The sequence below is a fragment of the Peromyscus leucopus genome, chromosome 5 (assembly GCF_004664715.2).
Source record: "Peromyscus leucopus breed LL Stock chromosome 5, UCI_PerLeu_2.1, whole genome shotgun sequence".
NCBI lineage: Eukaryota > Metazoa > Chordata > Mammalia > Rodentia > Cricetidae > Peromyscus > Peromyscus leucopus.
This window is the reverse complement of record NC_051067.1, coordinates 107718748-107734553: the sequence shown is the minus strand read 5'-3', so window position 1 is coordinate 107734553 and position 15806 is coordinate 107718748. Positions and strand designations below refer to the sequence as shown.

General features: G+C 53.3%; 4 protein-coding genes and 1 long non-coding RNA gene across 5 annotated transcripts in view; 3 read left to right on the top strand and 2 right to left on the bottom strand.

Annotated features, from left to right (window-relative positions):
• The first annotated feature begins 104 nt into the window (after positions 1–104).
• Lcat (lecithin-cholesterol acyltransferase) lies at positions 105–4603 on the top strand. Its single transcript, XM_028854295.1, has 6 exons — positions 105–367; positions 1065–1221; positions 1299–1414; positions 1514–1609; positions 1692–1916; positions 4009–4603. Exons 1-6 carry the CDS (start codon positions 214–216, stop codon positions 4581–4583), a joined length of 1323 nt encoding a protein of 440 aa, XP_028710128.1. The 5' UTR covers positions 105–213; the 3' UTR covers positions 4584–4603.
• On the bottom strand, positions 2373–7897 carry LOC119088077. Its single transcript, XR_005091664.1, has 4 exons — positions 7740–7897; positions 6501–6685; positions 3276–3448; positions 2373–2413 (listed from the first exon to the last, which is right to left on the bottom strand). It is a non-coding gene; the product is annotated as an uncharacterized LOC119088077 (long non-coding RNA).
• Positions 6713–9220, top strand: Psmb10 (proteasome 20S subunit beta 10). Its single transcript, XM_028854299.2, has 8 exons — positions 6713–6884; positions 7112–7199; positions 7288–7385; positions 7495–7635; positions 7912–8027; positions 8141–8199; positions 8783–8934; positions 9046–9220. Exons 1-8 carry the CDS (start codon positions 6829–6831, stop codon positions 9155–9157), a joined length of 822 nt encoding a protein of 273 aa, XP_028710132.1. The 5' UTR covers positions 6713–6828; the 3' UTR covers positions 9158–9220.
• A 1661-nt stretch (positions 9221–10881) lies between these two features.
• On the top strand, positions 10882–12924 carry Ctrl (chymotrypsin like). The gene is made up of 7 exons (XM_028854300.2): positions 10882–11081; positions 11604–11707; positions 11795–11874; positions 11990–12071; positions 12225–12405; positions 12483–12616; positions 12705–12924. The coding sequence occupies exons 1-7, from the start codon at positions 11030–11032 to the stop codon at positions 12864–12866; spliced, it is 795 nt and encodes a 264-aa protein (XP_028710133.1). The 5' UTR covers positions 10882–11029; the 3' UTR covers positions 12867–12924.
• Positions 12925–13055: 131 nt separating this feature from the next.
• Pskh1 (protein serine kinase H1) overlaps positions 13056–15806 on the bottom strand; it is a 32937-nt gene continuing 30186 nt past the window's right edge. Inside the window, exon 3 of the mRNA XM_028854298.2 lies at positions 13056–15295. Within this exon, the coding sequence (XP_028710131.1) occupies positions 14978–15295 (318 nt within the window). The 3' untranslated portion in view covers positions 13056–14977. The remainder of the gene's footprint in view (positions 15296–15806) is intronic.

The following is a 15806-nucleotide window of genomic DNA, read 5'->3' as shown; positions in this document are numbered from 1 at the left end:
CCTCCTGCTGCCCCAGCTCTTTTTCCCCTGGCGCCAAGGGAAGAAAGACTGAACTGAACCCAAACCCAGAGCCAGATCCCCAAGGCTAGGCCCCTTCCTGGCCACCCCCATTGGCGGTTCTGTCCCTCCCACTGGCCCTGGGGCCCCTCCCCTCCCCGGTCCAGATAAGGCCAGCCCAGGACTGCCTCATCTGGCAGTAGGCACTGGGCTGGGATGGGGCTGCCCGGCTCCCCATGGCAGTGGGTGCTGCTGCTGTTGGGGCTGCTGCTCCCTCCTGCCACCCCCTTCTGGCTCCTCAATGTGCTCTTCCCCCCGCACACCACGCCCAAGGCTGAACTCAGTAACCACACCAGGCCTGTCATCCTCGGTAAGCCCCCGCTAGGTCCCGGATGCATCAAGCGAGACTTGGGGAGCCTGGGTTCCTACTCTCTGACAGAGGTTCCTCTGGCCCACAATTAGCCCTCATGCCTGACTTGGTACGGGGAAGGCCCAAAGGCTTGTTCTACAGAGACACCTCTGCCCTTTACACTGTTCTCTCTCCAAGTTGTCTTCTTCAGGGGGCTGGGGTTGGGGTGGTGGTCGGTGAATGGGATGCGGTTTGCCTATGGCCTTGGCCAGGGTACTACAGGCTGTGGCCAGCTCCAGATACACTGGATACTGGTTAAGCCCCACTACTTCCTTGGCTTCTACCTTCCCAGGGACGAGATTCCTAGCCCAGGGTAGGCTTAGCAGAAGAGGTCCATAAAGGCCCTGCCCCCTGTCCTAGGCCCAGCCCCTGCTCCCCCTTACCTATTTGTTCGCTCCTTGGACTTTGGCAATAACGGGAAGCCAAGCTGGATGTTTGCTTTATGGGGGCAGGGGTCAGCAGCCTGGGTTCCTGCACCTTCCCTGTCCGAAGGGAGCCTGGAATTGGCAGTCCTGGTGGGACAGGAAGAGTGTGGCGGGAGGATGAGTGTCGTTAGAACCTCGAGGGTGTGGGGGGTGGAGGGGTGGGCTTCTTTTTTGGTAGGGTTGGGGGGCTGGAGAGAAGCCAGGAAGTCCAGAACGAAAGCTGGTGCCCACAGTGCCTGGCTGCCTGGGGAATCAGCTAGAAGCCAAGCTGGATAAACCAGATGTGGTGAACTGGTTGTGCTACCGCAAGACAGAGGACTTCTTCACCATCTGGCTGGATCTCAATATGTTTCTACCCCTTGGGGTGGACTGCTGGATTGATAATACCAGGTACGTCCCGTGTGATCTACCCAGCCCCTACACGTTGCCCTTTGGCTGCTGGCTGCTGAATGTCCCACTCTCCCCAGGGTTGTCTACAACCGCAGCTCTGGGCGCGTAGCCAACGCCCCTGGTGTACAGATCCGTGTCCCCGGCTTTGGCAAGACCTACTCTGTTGAGTACTTAGATGATAACAAGCTAGCAGGTACGTGTACTCAGGGAGAGGCGGGGGCTCTTCTCGGCCGTTAGGCTGGCCTACAGGTGTGATGGACAGAGACCCCTATGCTGCTGCCCCCCCCCACAGGTTACATGCACACTCTGGTACAGAATCTGGTTAACAATGGGTACGTGCGGGATGAGACAGTGCGGGCCGCACCCTATGACTGGCGTCTGGAACCCGGTGAGTGTTTGCAGGTGATGGCCTGGGGGCACAACAGGTGGTCCCAGGCCCTAACTGCCCTGACCTGTCTACCCCTCTTCAGGCCAGCAAGATGAATACTACCAGAAGCTGGCAGGACTGATAGAGGAGATGTACGCTGCTTATGGGAAGCCTGTCTTCCTTATTGGGCACAGCCTTGGCTGCCTACATGTGCTCTATTTCTTACTGCGTCAGCCTCAGTCCTGGAAGGACCGCTTCATTGATGGTTTTATCTCTCTGGGGGCTCCGTGGGGTGGCTCTATCAAGCCCATGCTGGTCCTGGCCTCAGGTGAGGAGCCTCCTGATCACTGCCATCCTGTGTGGGGTGAGGGAGGGATGAAGCGGATCACAGAGCTGGCTGTCACTCTAGCTGTGTTCACAGTGGTGCCCAGGGAAATTGTCTATGTACCTGCTGTCCACCAGCTCCTTGAAGACAGCACCATTAGGATGTCTTATTGGTTTAAATATTAAGGCAACTCCATGTAGTTAAAAGGGAGGTTTATTCTGTGGGGTAACTTACAAGTGAAGGGATAGGTTACAGGGTCTGGGAAAGGTGTGGCGCAGTCCGGCAGTCTCTGGAGACCTCTGCTCAGTCTACCTCCAGCATCCAGGATCCAGGAACCAAGAGAACCGGCACATCCAGATCTCGGGTCTTCAGGGGTCCTCTCTTGGCTCTGCCTTGTAGGCGTGACAGTTACCAAAGCCTCAATGGGCCTGGAACTTCCAGGTCAAAGCTGGAATGGCTACCCACCACAATGTCTCCTTGCAGAGTCTTTCTTTTTTTTCCTTTGAACATAAAAACAGGTTATAATTAAAAGTCCAGGGTTATTTGAAACTGGGAAATATTTTCTCTGTAGAAAATAGTAAAAATGATAACATTTCCCAATAAGCCCTTTTAAGCCAGATAATAGCTGAATTATACATATAAATATTGATTAGATTCTGAGATACAGAAGAAGCCTCTCTTCATCTGTTCAGAGAGCTATGTTTTACTTAAGTTGTGCAAGTGAAATTCCTATTCATCTTCCCCTTCACTGTTTGATTGTGGCAGACGTTTTCCTATAGTAATCCATAATCTAAAAATATTTTATCCTCCCCTCCTGAAAGTACAGCCAGTATTTTCTTTCATCTGCTTGATACAGTACAAATTCTTATCCTAATAGTGAAATGTTTCACTAAAGCTTGCCCAGTGATTGGGTAAAGCCAAAACTTATTATAAGCCACAGCCATCCTAGGGTCCCCCCTGCTATGTAGCCTCCCTGGATCTGTGGGTTGCAGTCTGATTGTCCTTTGCTTTATATCTAGTATGCACTTATGAGTGAGTACAGACCATGTCTGTCCTTCCTTGCAGTCTTTTAGTGATGAGAAGGGAGGCGGTAGAGGAGGCTAATCCCAGCAGTCTGTTAGCCCAGATTTCCTCCTTGTAGCCCAAGTCCTGTACACTCCGGCTTTTAGGCTTTTAAATACTACCTGGAGCCCCATGCCCGGGAATCTGTTTTATTAAGGACATATCTGTCACAGCAGGGCCAAACCTGGGGATCCCTGATCCCCCCACACACCACACCCCCGGTGCGCGTGTGCGCGCGTGCCCCACTTTTTTTTTGAGTAGCTTCCCCAGGAACCCAACACTAATACAGCCATCACTCACATCACTCACTGCGCACCGTTTTACACTGGGCACACAGGGCCAGTCTTCACTGTGGTCTGGCGAGTGACTCACCAGACTCCATCACTGAAGGTCAAACAGGCAGGGTTGGGGATTTAGCTCAGTGGTAGAGCGCTTGCCTAGCAAGCACAAGGCCCTGGGTTTGGTCCTCAGCTCTAGGGGAAAAAAAATTTTTTTAAATTAAAAAAAGAATGTCAAACAGGCACTGTCAAATCCTCCAAAAATACAATCCTGTGCCGACTGTGCACATAGGCTCCACACAGGGCCTGAGAAAGAATAGCCAGTGTGTAGGTACACACACACACTTCACAGATCTCTCTCTCTCTCTCTTTTTTTTTTTTCTCGAGACAGAGTTGGATGTCTTGGAACTCAATCTGTAGAGCAGGCTGGCCTCTCACTCAGAGATCCGCCTGCCTCTGCCTCTGCCTCTGCCTCCCAAGTGCTGGGATTAAAGGTGTGCACCACCACCACCCAGCTCCACAGATCTCTCTAACTGCCCCTCTTCCCATACACACCATCTGAGGCCCTATAGCTCCGTCTTACATAAATACAACACAGCCTCTGAAATATTGAGCACTAAACTGAACACCAGGCCTGCTCTGGCCCGTGTCTTGGAATCCAGGTCAGGATGGGGCAGGGACAAGTCCGAGTGCTTCACAGAGGCAAACTGTGAGCCGGGCCCAGCTCCCTGTCCCACCTGGTTCCATATCCACAGGTGACAACCAGGGCATCCCGATCATGTCCAGCATCAAGCTGAGAGAGGAGCAGCGTATGACCACGACCTCCCCCTGGATGTTTCCTGCCCACCAGGTATGGCCTGAAGACCACGTGTTCATTTCCACACCAAACTTCAACTACACAGGCCAAGACTTCCATCGGTTTTTTACGGATCTGCATTTTGAAGACGGATGGTACATGTGGCTGCAGTCACGTAACCTGCTGGCGGGCCTCCCAGCACCAGGTGTAGAAGTATACTGTCTGTACGGTGTGGGCCTGCCCACACCCCACACCTACATCTATGACCACAGCTTCCCCTACAAAGACCCAGTGGCCGCACTCTATGAGGATGGTGACGATACTGTAGCCACACGCAGCACTGAGCTCTGTGGCCGGTGGCAGGGCCGCCAGCCACAGCCTGTGCACCTGCTGCCCATGAATGGGACAGAACATCTCAACATGGTCTTCAGCAATAAGACACTGGAACATATCAATGCCATTCTCCTGGGTGCCTACCGCCACGGTACTCCTGAGCCCCCAGCTCCCAGCCCAGCTCCCCCACCCCCTGAATAAAAAGGCCTTTGCTATTAGAAGTTCTGTGTAGTGTGGGTTAAGTAGAAAGCACTACTTAGATTCATGCATCACCTGACCTAGGAGAACATGAAGTAAGATGGACTTTGCTAAAGCCTGCGATTAAACTGAACACTTTGAGATGTGTAGATTCTCATTGTCCTGGTTGAGCTGCTCAGAAAGCCTGCCCTATGCCTTCCTTCACAGTGCCCATGCCAATAGTCAGATGTAGGTACAGCTGTTGGAATGGAGAAATATGATTTGAACTAGACTTGAATTCTGGTTGGATATAAGAGTTTAAAATAGAGCCAGGCATAGTGGTACATGCCTTTAATCTCAGCACTGGGAGGCAGAGGCAGGTGGATCTCTGAGTTTGAGTTCAGCCTGATCTATATAGTTCCAGGATAACCAGGACCACATAGAGAGATCCTGTCTCAAAAACGCCAATAAGTAAACATGGCCAGGTGATGGTGGTTCACACCTTTAATCCCAGCACTGGGAGGCAGAGGCAGGTGAATCTCTGAGTTCCAGGCCAACCTGGTCTGCAAAGTGAGTTCCAGGACAACCAGGGATACACAAACCCTGCCTCAAGCAAAATAAATATTTAAATATGGGGGCTGAGAGCTGGAGATCTGTTAGAAATGTAAGATCGCCTGGTGGTAGTGTTGCACACCTTTCATCTCAGCACTCAAGAGACAGAAGCAGGGCTGGAGAGATGGCTCAGAGGTTAAGAGCACTGACTGTTCTTCCAGAGGACCTGAGTTCAATTCCCAGCAACCACATGGTGGCTCACAACCATCTGTAATGAGATCTGGTGCCCTCTTCTGGCCATACAGGCTGTATACATAATAAAATCTAAAGAGTTGGATCTCTGAGTTGGAAGCCAGCCTAGCTAGTCTATAGAGTGAGATCCAGAGCAACCAGGAACTACACAGAGAAACCCTGTCTCAAAAAACAACAACAACAACAATAAAAAAAAAAAGAGGGGCGCTAGTGAGATGGCTCAGAGGTTAAGGATACTGGCTGTTCTTCCAAAGGTCCTGAGTTAATTCCCAGCAGGGTGGCTCACAAACACATCTCTAATGAGATCTGGTTCCCTCTTCCGGCATGCAGGCAGAACACTGTGTACACAATAAATAAATGTTTAAAAGTAAGATCTGGGATTCCATAGCCAGCAGTTAGGGGCTGGAGAGATGGCTCAGTAGTTCTCTTCCAGAGAACCCAGATTTAATTCCCAGCACCCACATGGTAGCTCACAACTATGTGTAACTCCAGTTGTAGGGGATCTGACAACCTCACCTCACACAGACATACATGCAGGCAAAACACCAATGCACTTACACTTAAAAATAAATAGAGCCTCGCAGTGGTGGCGCATGCGTTTAACCCCAGCACTTGGGAGGCAGAGTCAGGCAGATCTCTGTGAGTTTGAGGCCAGCCTGGTCTATAGATCTAGTTCCAGGACAGCCAGGGGTACACAGAGAAACCCTGTCTCAAAATAATCAGGACTACACAGAGAAATCCTGGGGGTGGGGGAGAGTTTAGAGCTAGGTGGTGGTGGCACATGCCTTTAATCTCTGCATTCAGACCAGCCTGGTCTACAGAGCTAGTTCCAGGACAGTCAACACTACATGGAGAAACCCTGTTTCAAAAACTAAAAAGGAAAAAGTTTAGGATCTGAAGAAATGACACTTCATCTAAGGAAGGCTTAATTTGGGGCTTCAGAGATAGCTCAGAAGTTAAGAGCACTTGATGCACCAGCACCCACATGCTGGTTCACCACTCTCTGTAATACCAGTTCCGTGGAATCTGATGCCCTCTTCCGACCTTGGTGGGCACCTAGCATGCGCGAGCCACATTCACTCATAGATATAATTAAACCAAAAAGGGCTTAATTTCGACTTCTCTTTAAAGAGTTACCAGTATGCCTGCGTATATGTATGTGCTTTCAGGGCTCACGGTGTCAGATGAGTCGGAGATGGAGGAACCGAGGAGCGCCATGGAAGACCCGGTGAGGGGTGCATCTCCTTCCTCAAGCTACCTGGGACTAGAGGCAAAGATGAAAGTGAAACAGAAGACGCACCAAGCCGCCAACAGCCTCTGACCTGGGTGGAGGTGAAAGCGAAAGTGGGAAGCGTCCCGTTCAACCCCACAGAAGCCGAGGCGGACGCCTTTCTGCTTCCCCGGGCTGCACTCTTTTCGTCTAATCCACCCTTGACCACCCGGGTCTCAGCTTCCCTGCCCCAAGATGCTGAAGCAGGCAGTGGAACACAGAGGAGGCTTCTCTTTCGAGAACTGCCAGAGGTGAAGGGGGAGTGGAGTTCTAGTTGGGAGCTGCTGGTGCCCGACTGTAGGCCCTTTTTGGGGGGAGTGCAGGTGGTGGTGGTGGTGGTGGAACTGGGAACCTTATGTTGGGTGACCAAGTAGGGGCTTAACCCAGGAGATGAGGAAAGTAGAGATGGTTTTGGGGACCGGTTCAAAGACCCTCCCTAGAAGCAGAACTAAAACGCGAGTCACCCCACGTTTTCCAGGAATGCGTCCTTGGAACACGTCCTGTCAGGCCTTCGGGTCCCTCATGCACGCAAGACCGGGACTACCATCGCGGGACTTGTGTTCCGAGTGAGCAGGGCGGTAGGGCTGGAGAGCTAGAAGGGCGCCATTGTGGAGAAGATGGGGTGGGCATGAAGTCTGGGCTCTTCCTCTGCAGGATGGAGTTATCTTGGGCGCCGATACGCGGGCCACTAACGATTCGGTCGTGGCGGACAAAAACTGCGAGAAGATCCACTTCATCGCCCCCAAAATCTAGTAAGAATCCCCCAGCCCAGTCCCCACACTCAAACAAAAGCTGCAGGCACTCACGCCCTACTCTGTCCCTGCACGTCCCTGTCCACACCCACCATCCCTTTGCCCGCAGCTGCTGTGGGGCTGGAGTAGCTGCGGACACTGAGATGACCACGCGGATGGCAGCTTCCAAGATGGAGCTGCATGCGCTGTCCACCGGCCGTGAGCCTCGGGTGGCCACTGTCACCCGTATCCTGCGCCAGACACTCTTCCGGTGAGGAGGTGGGGTGAAGATGACACCCTAGAGGGGGTATCTGCAGGTAGGCAGGGTTAACAGGAGTGTGTGTTGGGGAACCGAAGAAAAGTTCAGGCTGCTACCTGCAGAGAAACCGGAAGAAGCCCAGCTGGTCTGACCAAAGCTGAGTTCCGGAAGAAGCAACATCAATTGTAGGACGCCAGGTCACAGGAAGGGGTGGGATTCAGACCGAGAAGCGGCGTAAGGGGCGGGGCCTGGCTCCAACTGGCAGTAACAGCGCCCACTGGTCCACAGGTACCAAGGTCACGTGGGAGCATCACTGATCGTGGGCGGGGTTGACCTAACCGGGCCGCAACTCTATGGCGTGCACCCGCACGGTTCCTACAGCCGCTTGCCCTTTACGGCCCTGGGTGAGTGCTTCCATCCATTTCCCAAGAATCCTGCCCCTGCAACCCTACCTTCAAGGTTTGTTCCCCAGATGGGACAGCTACAGCTAACTTCAGGAGCCCCTTTCCACCTGCAGGCTCTGGACAGGATGCAGCCTTGGCACTGCTGGAGGACAGGTTCCAGCCAAACATGACGGTGAGGGACTTGTGCCCATTACTTCATGCTCACATGCCAAAAACAAAAACAACCAAACCCTGGCCAAGTATAGAAATAAGGAAGGCTTGTAGGGGAAGTAGATGATACCTGAGTAGGGATTGAATGATGTTGAAGGTCCAGTCAGTAACCAAGCTTAGACCGCTGAAAGACGCTGACGCTCACAAAGGACCATTACTGAAGGAGAGGTAAAGCCCAGTGGGGTTCTTCATGAGGTCTGAGGTCTGGGCTTTGGAGTGGGATAGAGATAGGTGACAATGTGCTTCCAAGGCCCAGAAACTCAGTGACAGGGAACTGGATTGGCGGGTGGGAAGACTGCGGGGGGGGGGGGGGCTGTAAGTGTAAGGGACGCTGAGAAGTTTGTAGAGAGGACAGTGGGCGGAGGGAACACAGGGTTTGGGGAGAGAGGGAGTCGGAGGCCAAGGGACTGGAATTTTGAGTGGCAGGAGAGAAAAGAGGTTGAGTTTGCACACATGGCGAATTGTCTAGGCTTCAAGGTTAACAAAGTCCTCAGGTTCGAGTGAGGCAACACCAGGTTCCTTTAACCTCATTCACACCACCACAGCTGGAGGCTGCCCAAGAGCTGTTGGTGGAAGCCATCACTGCGGGGATCCTGGGTGACCTGGGCTCTGGAGGCAGTGTGGATGCGTGTGTGATCACCGCGGCAGGCGCCAAGCTGCTGAGAACACTGAGCTCACCCACAAAGCCTGTGCAGAGGTAGGAGCAGGGGAGAGGTGGGCCGCAGTCCTCACAAGAGGGGCAAACAGGAGGTCTGCTGTCCGGACAGGACAGGCTGCATGCTGAAAGGCCGGCCCTCCTCCCTTCTAGAGCTGGCCGTTACCACTTTGCTCCTGGAACCACAGCTGTCCTGACCCAGGAAGTGAAACCCCTGAACCTGGAGCTTCTGGAGGAAACTGTGCAGGCCATGGAGGTGGAATAAAGTGGCCGAAGACTTTCAGCTTGGAACAAGGGGGAATAAACCCAGGAAATACAAACACTTAAACAGAAGACTGTCGTTCTTGAGGGGAGTGGGACAAGCAGCCATAGGAGCTTTGTGGCTGAGGTATCTAAGGACCCGAGGCCTGGTTCCTGGCCTGAGGTACTCTTCATCACCACCTCAGGGATCTGTCCATTCAGAATCCCAGCCCTAGCCAGCACTACAGGCTTTGAGATGGAAAGCTACATCCTGTCATCCCCAAACCAAATCCACACAGCAGAAGCTTACCCCACCAATACCCCATCTTGTAAGACCCCATGAACAGCCCTTACTCAGAGCCTTTCCCTGGCCTATCAGTGACCCCCTATTGCCACCAGTCCACTCTGGGTCCTAAGGGAGCTAAAATGCTGATAGAGCAACTATTTCCTGGCTCAAAGGGCAAGTTCTCACCAAGCACCCCTCACCCACCTACATGGCCTCTACTTATGACACCCCTCAAATGACCCGGCATGTGTGAGCCACTGGTGAAAAGCTGGGCCCTGTCTGCACCTGTGGGGCTGTGATTAGGAAGAGTGACTCTAAGTTCTCTGGGCTGAAAGGGGTCATGGACTCATGGGAAGATGACACATTTAACAAGAATCCTTCACTAAGCACCCACTGGGTGCTGGTGGGAACATCCTGATCTCAGAGTAGTTATGCTCCCCTGGGGCTTCAGAATGGATAAGTCACATTCTCCAGAGAGGTTCTCGTCCAGGCTGGACATCCTTGGCCCCTGACTGTGTGTTCCCTAACATTTTATGAAAAATTTTATATACAATTATAAAGTTAAGAGAATTGTTCACTAAACATCCATATGTCCACCAGAATTTATAATTCATATTTTGTTGTATTTGATTTTATGTCTATCCATTCCTTTATTCACCCATTCACTTGTTTCACTTTTTAGATTGAGATACTATTTTTTTAATATTTTTTAATTTAAAATTTATTTTATTTTACATCCCGACCCAGTTTCCCCTCCCTCTTCTCCTCCCAGACCCTCCTCTAGACTGAGGTATTCCGAGCCAGTCAAAGCCTTTGACATCTAGAAAACTCAAACCAACTCACCTTTTACAACACTTCGCACCTCCCCTCCATTCATTAGCTCAGCCTGGAGCTCAGTAACAAGTGCACTGTGGACAGATGGCAATCTGAGGTCTAGAAACCGATTTCAAGGCTGTCACTTCTCCACTTCCAACTTCAGTCCAGAGTCTCTGCCGCGGAGGGCTCACTCACACTTACAGAGATGTAGGTCTTCCAGGGTTTGGGTCCCATCCCACCTCATGCTGGTAAGACAGTCAGCATCTCTGGGCAAACCTCTGACTCCTGTCCCATACTGATGAAAAATCTGAGATTGTGTCTGTTAGGATTCACAACCTGCCAGGCCCTCCATCCCTGGTCTTCACAGCAGAGGTGGCCACATCTGGCCATTCTTAGCACCAATCATAATACCTGTATGTTCCGAGCAGTCTTCTCTGGGGGTCCAGTACTCCTGATAGCCCTGGGAAACTTCATAGGTCCCAGCCACCAGTTTGACACTTTAGACATAGTTCAGCCATATGTCTTGGTACCCAGTGACCAACACTTGGGGTAGCAGGTGGTTCAGAAAGCCAATAGGAAGCCAAAGCTTGGGGAGCCACCTCCCCAAGGTGAGAGCCTCACACCTGGATACTTGATAATTCCAAGGACTTTGGCCTAAGAAAACCTCTTCTAGGCAGGTGTGGGAGTGTGCTAAGACCACACAGCTGGTCTAGTCTCGAGCCCAAGGCTTCTGCCCAAGGACAAGGATGCCCATAAATAAAGCCAGGCCGTTCTCAACCCCATTCATCTCCCACAATGTTACTGCTCAGCCTAACCCTTAGCCTGGTCTTCCTTGGCTCCTCCTGGGGTAAGTGGGCTAGGACTGAACAACCTAGGAAAACTCAGCTCCCAGCGCCTGTTTAGGGGGCCAGAGAAGGAGCTAGAAGGGAAATGGACAGTGCAGGCAAAGGAAAAATCTGATGCAGCTAGGCAAAAAAGGAGCCTTCAAGGCTGGGAGTGAGGGAAGAGCCAGGGACCAGTCTCACCAATGAGCCAGGAGCTTGAGCCAGACCCGAGAAGACTCAGGAAAACATGAAAGATGTGTATAGTCTAAGCAAAGCAGACTTTAACTGCTCAGGCCTAGAAGAGAGGGCCAGGGAGATGACCCCAGGAATCGGAGTAAAGTGGCCTGAGGAACGTCAGGACTAGGCTGGTAGATGTGACAGAGTGCACAGGATTTGAAGGCTAGTGGGATGGGCACCCAAGGGAAGGGCTAGTGAGTAGTCCTCTTGATTTGGATTCCTCTGGAATACACAGCTTGGGGGCCCCTGGAGGAAGACTGTAGGGCGAGGCAGGCTGGGATGTGGGTCCTCACCTGCCCTCTGTTCAGGCTGTGGTGTTCCTGCCATCACACCTGCGTTGAGCTACAACCAGAGGATTGTCAATGGGGAGAACGCCGTGTCGGGCTCCTGGCCCTGGCAGGTGTCTCTGCAGGTACACACTCCTGGGGCGGGCCAGGGTCCTGCATGCTTTATGCCTATAGGTAACAAGCCCATTCACGTAGATGACTTTTGACCCTAGGAAAGCAATGGCTACCACTTCTGCGGTGGTTCTCTCATCAGCCAGAACTGGGTAGTCACTGCTGCCCACTGCCAAGTCACGTGAGTGTAATCCACCTGCCCCGCCCCGCCCATCTCTTTCTGCTTCCTTTACCTGGCTGTCCCCTCTGAACCACCCCCACCCCCCGGCAGCTACCCATTCCCGTTATCCTTGTAGTCCTGGGCAACACTTCGTTGTTTTGGGAGAGTATGACCGGTCTTCCAATGCCGAGCCTGTGCAAGTGCTGTCCATCTCGAAGGTGAGTGCCTGGCTGCACACACAGACAGGGAAAACGGGCCTCAGGTGGCTTGCTTTGGACCAGAAGCTCAAGCACGCCCTGACCTACCCCTCAGTACCGACCCCGGGCACCGGCACCTGCTCCAGCTTTCCCTGGCTTTCCCTGGCTCCATAGGCCATTACACACCCTAGCTGGAACCCCACCACCATGAACAATGACGTGACCCTCTTGAAGCTGGCCTCACCAGCCCGGTACACACAGCGAATCTCCCCCGTCTGCCTGGCTTCCTCAAACGAGGCGCTGCCCGCCGGCCTCACCTGTGTCACCACTGGCTGGGGCCGCACCAGCGGTGTGGGTAAGGACTTGGGGGAAGAGCGAGGGGAGCCCGGATGCGCACCCTGGGCCAGCCTGACCGCCTTTCCCGGCCCACAGGCAATGTGACGCCAGCACGTCTGCAGCAGGTGGTTCTCCCGCTGGTCACTGTGAATCAGTGTCGGCAGTACTGGGGTTCAAGTATTACGGACTCCATGATATGTGCAGGTGGCTCAGGCGCCTCCTCGTGCCAGGTGAGCAGGGGCACCCCGTCTTCCGCACTGTCCCGCGGTACACTTCCCCAACTGCCAGAGCAACTTTCCCCCCGTTCTTCCCTTCCAGGGCGACTCAGGAGGCCCTCTTGTCTGCCAGAAAGGAAACACCTGGGTGCTTGTTGGGATCGTCTCCTGGGGCACTCAGAACTGCAATGTGCAGGCACCGGCCGTGTACGCTCGAGTTAGCAAGTTCAGCGCCTGGATCAACCAGGTCATGGCCTATAACTAACCTGACCACAGGTCCTTTCCCCTCTCAACCCAATAAAGACACCAGACTCAGTTCTCTCGCGCCCATCCTGGCTTGGTGGAAAGGAGAAGCTCTTGAGGGCTCTACCCCTGACCTGGACTTTGTCATCCCAGGCTGTGACCAATTACTCCTTTTTTTGAACAATCCGCTAGTCCCACGGCACAGTCAGGGTGGTCAGAAAAAATGGCAGCCTTCACGGGGGAGGGCAGCCTGTTTATTGGATACAGAAGATACATTTACAGAGTACACAAAATAAATAACTGCACATTCTCCATCCACAGTCCATGGCAGGAAGGCCTGGTGGACCTATCAAAGGCCCAAGACATGAACTCCCTCTGCCCTATCCTCACAACCAGGCCTATTTTGGGCAAGAAAGAAAATCAATCCCCAGTGGTTCACACCCCCAGAGGTTCCTGGGGAACTGGTAGGTGGGGGATTCTGAGGCTGTGAGGCTCAGGTCCTCCACTGCCTCCTATCCAGGGGGCAGGAGGATGTAAGGAGAGGGTATATAAGGCACAGTTGACTTGGCACAGAGTGGTCTCTTTGGTTTCCCAATGGAGGTGGCATACGTAGAAAGAGGGCCTAGCCCAAGGCTGCCCCTACTGAGAAGAGCTGAATGGGACTCAGACTCTTCGGGCTGACAGAGGCTCTTAGTCTAGCTAAGGCCCAAGCTAGGCTGGCTGGCCCCTTCCCGCCCACTGAGAGCAGCTCCAGAGGGAGGGAACTTGGGTTCCAGCCTGGTGTGATGGTGGTGGGGAGACCATGGCAGCTCTAGGAACTGCTGTGGCTCAGTTCTCTGGGACAGCAGTCCCTGCAGCCCTACCCTACCTCCCAGAAGAGCTCCCTCAGCCTGACTCAGTGGGGCCAGCCTGGAAAGTTAATGCTATGAGAAGAAGTGGGCACAGGGCAGATAGGGCAAGGCCAGCTCTTCAGCAAGGTCAGCACCCGGGGTTCAGAAGCAGGTAACACAGTACGGCTAAGTTCCAGGGTGAGGTTTGGAGGAGCTGAGCAGAAGGGGAGTTGAGCAGCCCAGGACTCTCCCCCAACTCAGCAACTCCTTTCTTCCCTCTTCCTTTTGGAGGGCTGTGGGTTTACAAGGCTGTGTGTGCACTGGTCACCACCCCTCCCCTGGCCACCTATACCCAGACCAGACACTAGATGGCGCCATTATGGAGCTATAAAGAAAGAGGGCATGGCAGCTTTAGAAAGGAACCAGCAAAGGGCAATACCAAAGGATGGAACAAGAGTTGAGGATGGAATTCTGGGGAGGACCCTCTTCAGGCACATCCATCCCCCAGGTAGCAGCAGTGAGCTCCCTTTAACCCCTCACAGTTGGGAAGAAGGCAGCTGGGGAACGAAATGGGCATCCAAGTAGGGGAGGGAGACAAGAGAGGGCTCTGCAAAGACACTGAGGGTGAGAGGCAGGCTCTCTCTCACAGAGGCTGGAGCCCGAGGCTAAGGTCCATGCCACAGTCCTCCCACCAGAGGTCCTGGCAAGTCTAGGGGCTAGAAAGGGTCCCTAGTGGCACCATGAAGAAAGATTGCTCTTGGCTGGGGGAAATGATGGGGTTGCTTGGATCTGACTAGGGCTAAGGCACCGATGAGGCACCCGGGGCTTGTAATCGAGCTATGACAAAAGCTAGACCTCCCACTGGAGCACAGTCTTAAGGATTAGCGTGACATAGATATGGGAGCTAGACCAATGCTTTGTGGAGGAAAGGGGGCTTTATAAAAGTAACGGATTCAAAGAGTCCAAAGCCACAGGACCCTCTCTACCCAATATTATAGGCCCCTGTGGTCAAGCAGAGGCAAACATTAAGGAGATCAGTGGAGACTGGGTCCTGCCCTTTCTTCCAGCTCAGAGCAGCTGCCTACCAGGCCCCCAGTTTAGATGGTCCTGGGCCACCATTTCCTAACAGGCCCAGGCCCCTGACAGGAGGTAGGGACTACTCAAGGCACAGAGAAGAGCTGGGTCCAGACAGCTCTATATAGGGCTGGTCATGATGCCTAGGTACAGAAGACACTGGGCCCAGGTGACGGAGCAGAGAGTGGCCAAGATGAGACGACAGTGTGTCCATGTCATAGCCAGTGGCTCAGCCATTGTACTGCTGCTGATAGCGCAGGTTGAGTTCCCGCAGTTCGCGCTCTCGAACACGGCGTGACTTGTTGGAGCGTGTGGAGCGGCTGGAACGAGTGGACTGGGAAGATTTGGTGCTCTGGCAACGAGAGGAAGCACGCTTGAGGAGATTCTGGGAGATGGATCGGTGCAGATTCTTCATGGAAGAAGAGGCTGCCATGCTTACTACCCATGGGTGTCTCAGGGCCTGCAGTGCAGTCATCCGGGCTCCAGGGTCCACTGTCAGCAGGCGGTCAATGAAGTCCTTGGCCAGGTTAGACACACTAGGCCAGGGCTAGAAGGCAGGACAAGCATTCGTGAGAGGACTCAACCCTGCCCTCCCATCCGGATCCACCCAGCATTTGTGCAGGCTGGAGAGGCAGCACCCTCCTCACAGGCAGCACACCCCAACTCCTTCCCCCCCCCCCACCTCCAATGCTGACTCAGGTAACTGAGCAGGGGCTGCTTGGTGATGAGTCTGACAAGGAGGAAAAGGACCCATCATCTATCCTAGGGAGCCTGACTAAAGGAGCTGGACCCTGCCAAGACCCCCAACCTACCCTACAGAGGTTTTTCTTTTAAACACAGTCTCTCTGTATAGCCCTGGCTGTCCTGAAACTAAATATGTAGACCAGGCTGGCCTGTAACTCACAGGGATCCACCTGCCTCTTCTTCCTGAGAGCTGGGATTAAAGGCTTGTGTCACCACATCTGGCTGGGAGATTTCAACATTTATTTTATATGTGTGTACCTGCGTGTATATATATCCACCACACACATGCAGGTGCCCATGGAGGACAGATGGAA

What these genes read in the sequence shown, in the direction of transcription:
- Lcat (XM_028854295.1), top strand. Translation starts at nt 214, where the DNA reads ATGGGGCTGCCCGGCTCCCCATGGCAGTGGGTGCTGCTGCTGTTGGGG. An exon ending in TGCTGGATTGATAATACCAG is followed by an intron (nt 1,222 to 1,298) that starts GTACGTCCCGTG and finishes CACTCTCCCCAG; the next exon opens with GGTTGTCTACAACCGCAGCT. An exon ending in AGATGATAACAAGCTAGCAG is followed by an intron (nt 1,415 to 1,513) that starts GTACGTGTACTC and finishes CCCCCCCCACAG; the next exon opens with GTTACATGCACACTCTGGTA.
- Psmb10 (XM_028854299.2), top strand. Translation starts at nt 6,829, where the DNA reads ATGCTGAAGCAGGCAGTGGAACACAGAGGAGGCTTCTCTTTCGAGAAC. An exon ending in TCGCGGGACTTGTGTTCCGA is followed by an intron (nt 7,200 to 7,287) that starts GTGAGCAGGGCG and finishes CTTCCTCTGCAG; the next exon opens with GATGGAGTTATCTTGGGCGC. An exon ending in TTCATCGCCCCCAAAATCTA is followed by an intron (nt 7,386 to 7,494) that starts GTAAGAATCCCC and finishes CTTTGCCCGCAG; the next exon opens with CTGCTGTGGGGCTGGAGTAG.
- Ctrl (XM_028854300.2), top strand. Translation starts at nt 11,030, where the DNA reads ATGTTACTGCTCAGCCTAACCCTTAGCCTGGTCTTCCTTGGCTCCTCC. An exon ending in GGGCCGCACCAGCGGTGTGG is followed by an intron (nt 12,406 to 12,482) that starts GTAAGGACTTGG and finishes CCCGGCCCACAG; the next exon opens with GCAATGTGACGCCAGCACGT. An exon ending in CAGGCGCCTCCTCGTGCCAG is followed by an intron (nt 12,617 to 12,704) that starts GTGAGCAGGGGC and finishes CTTCCCTTCCAG; the next exon opens with GGCGACTCAGGAGGCCCTCT.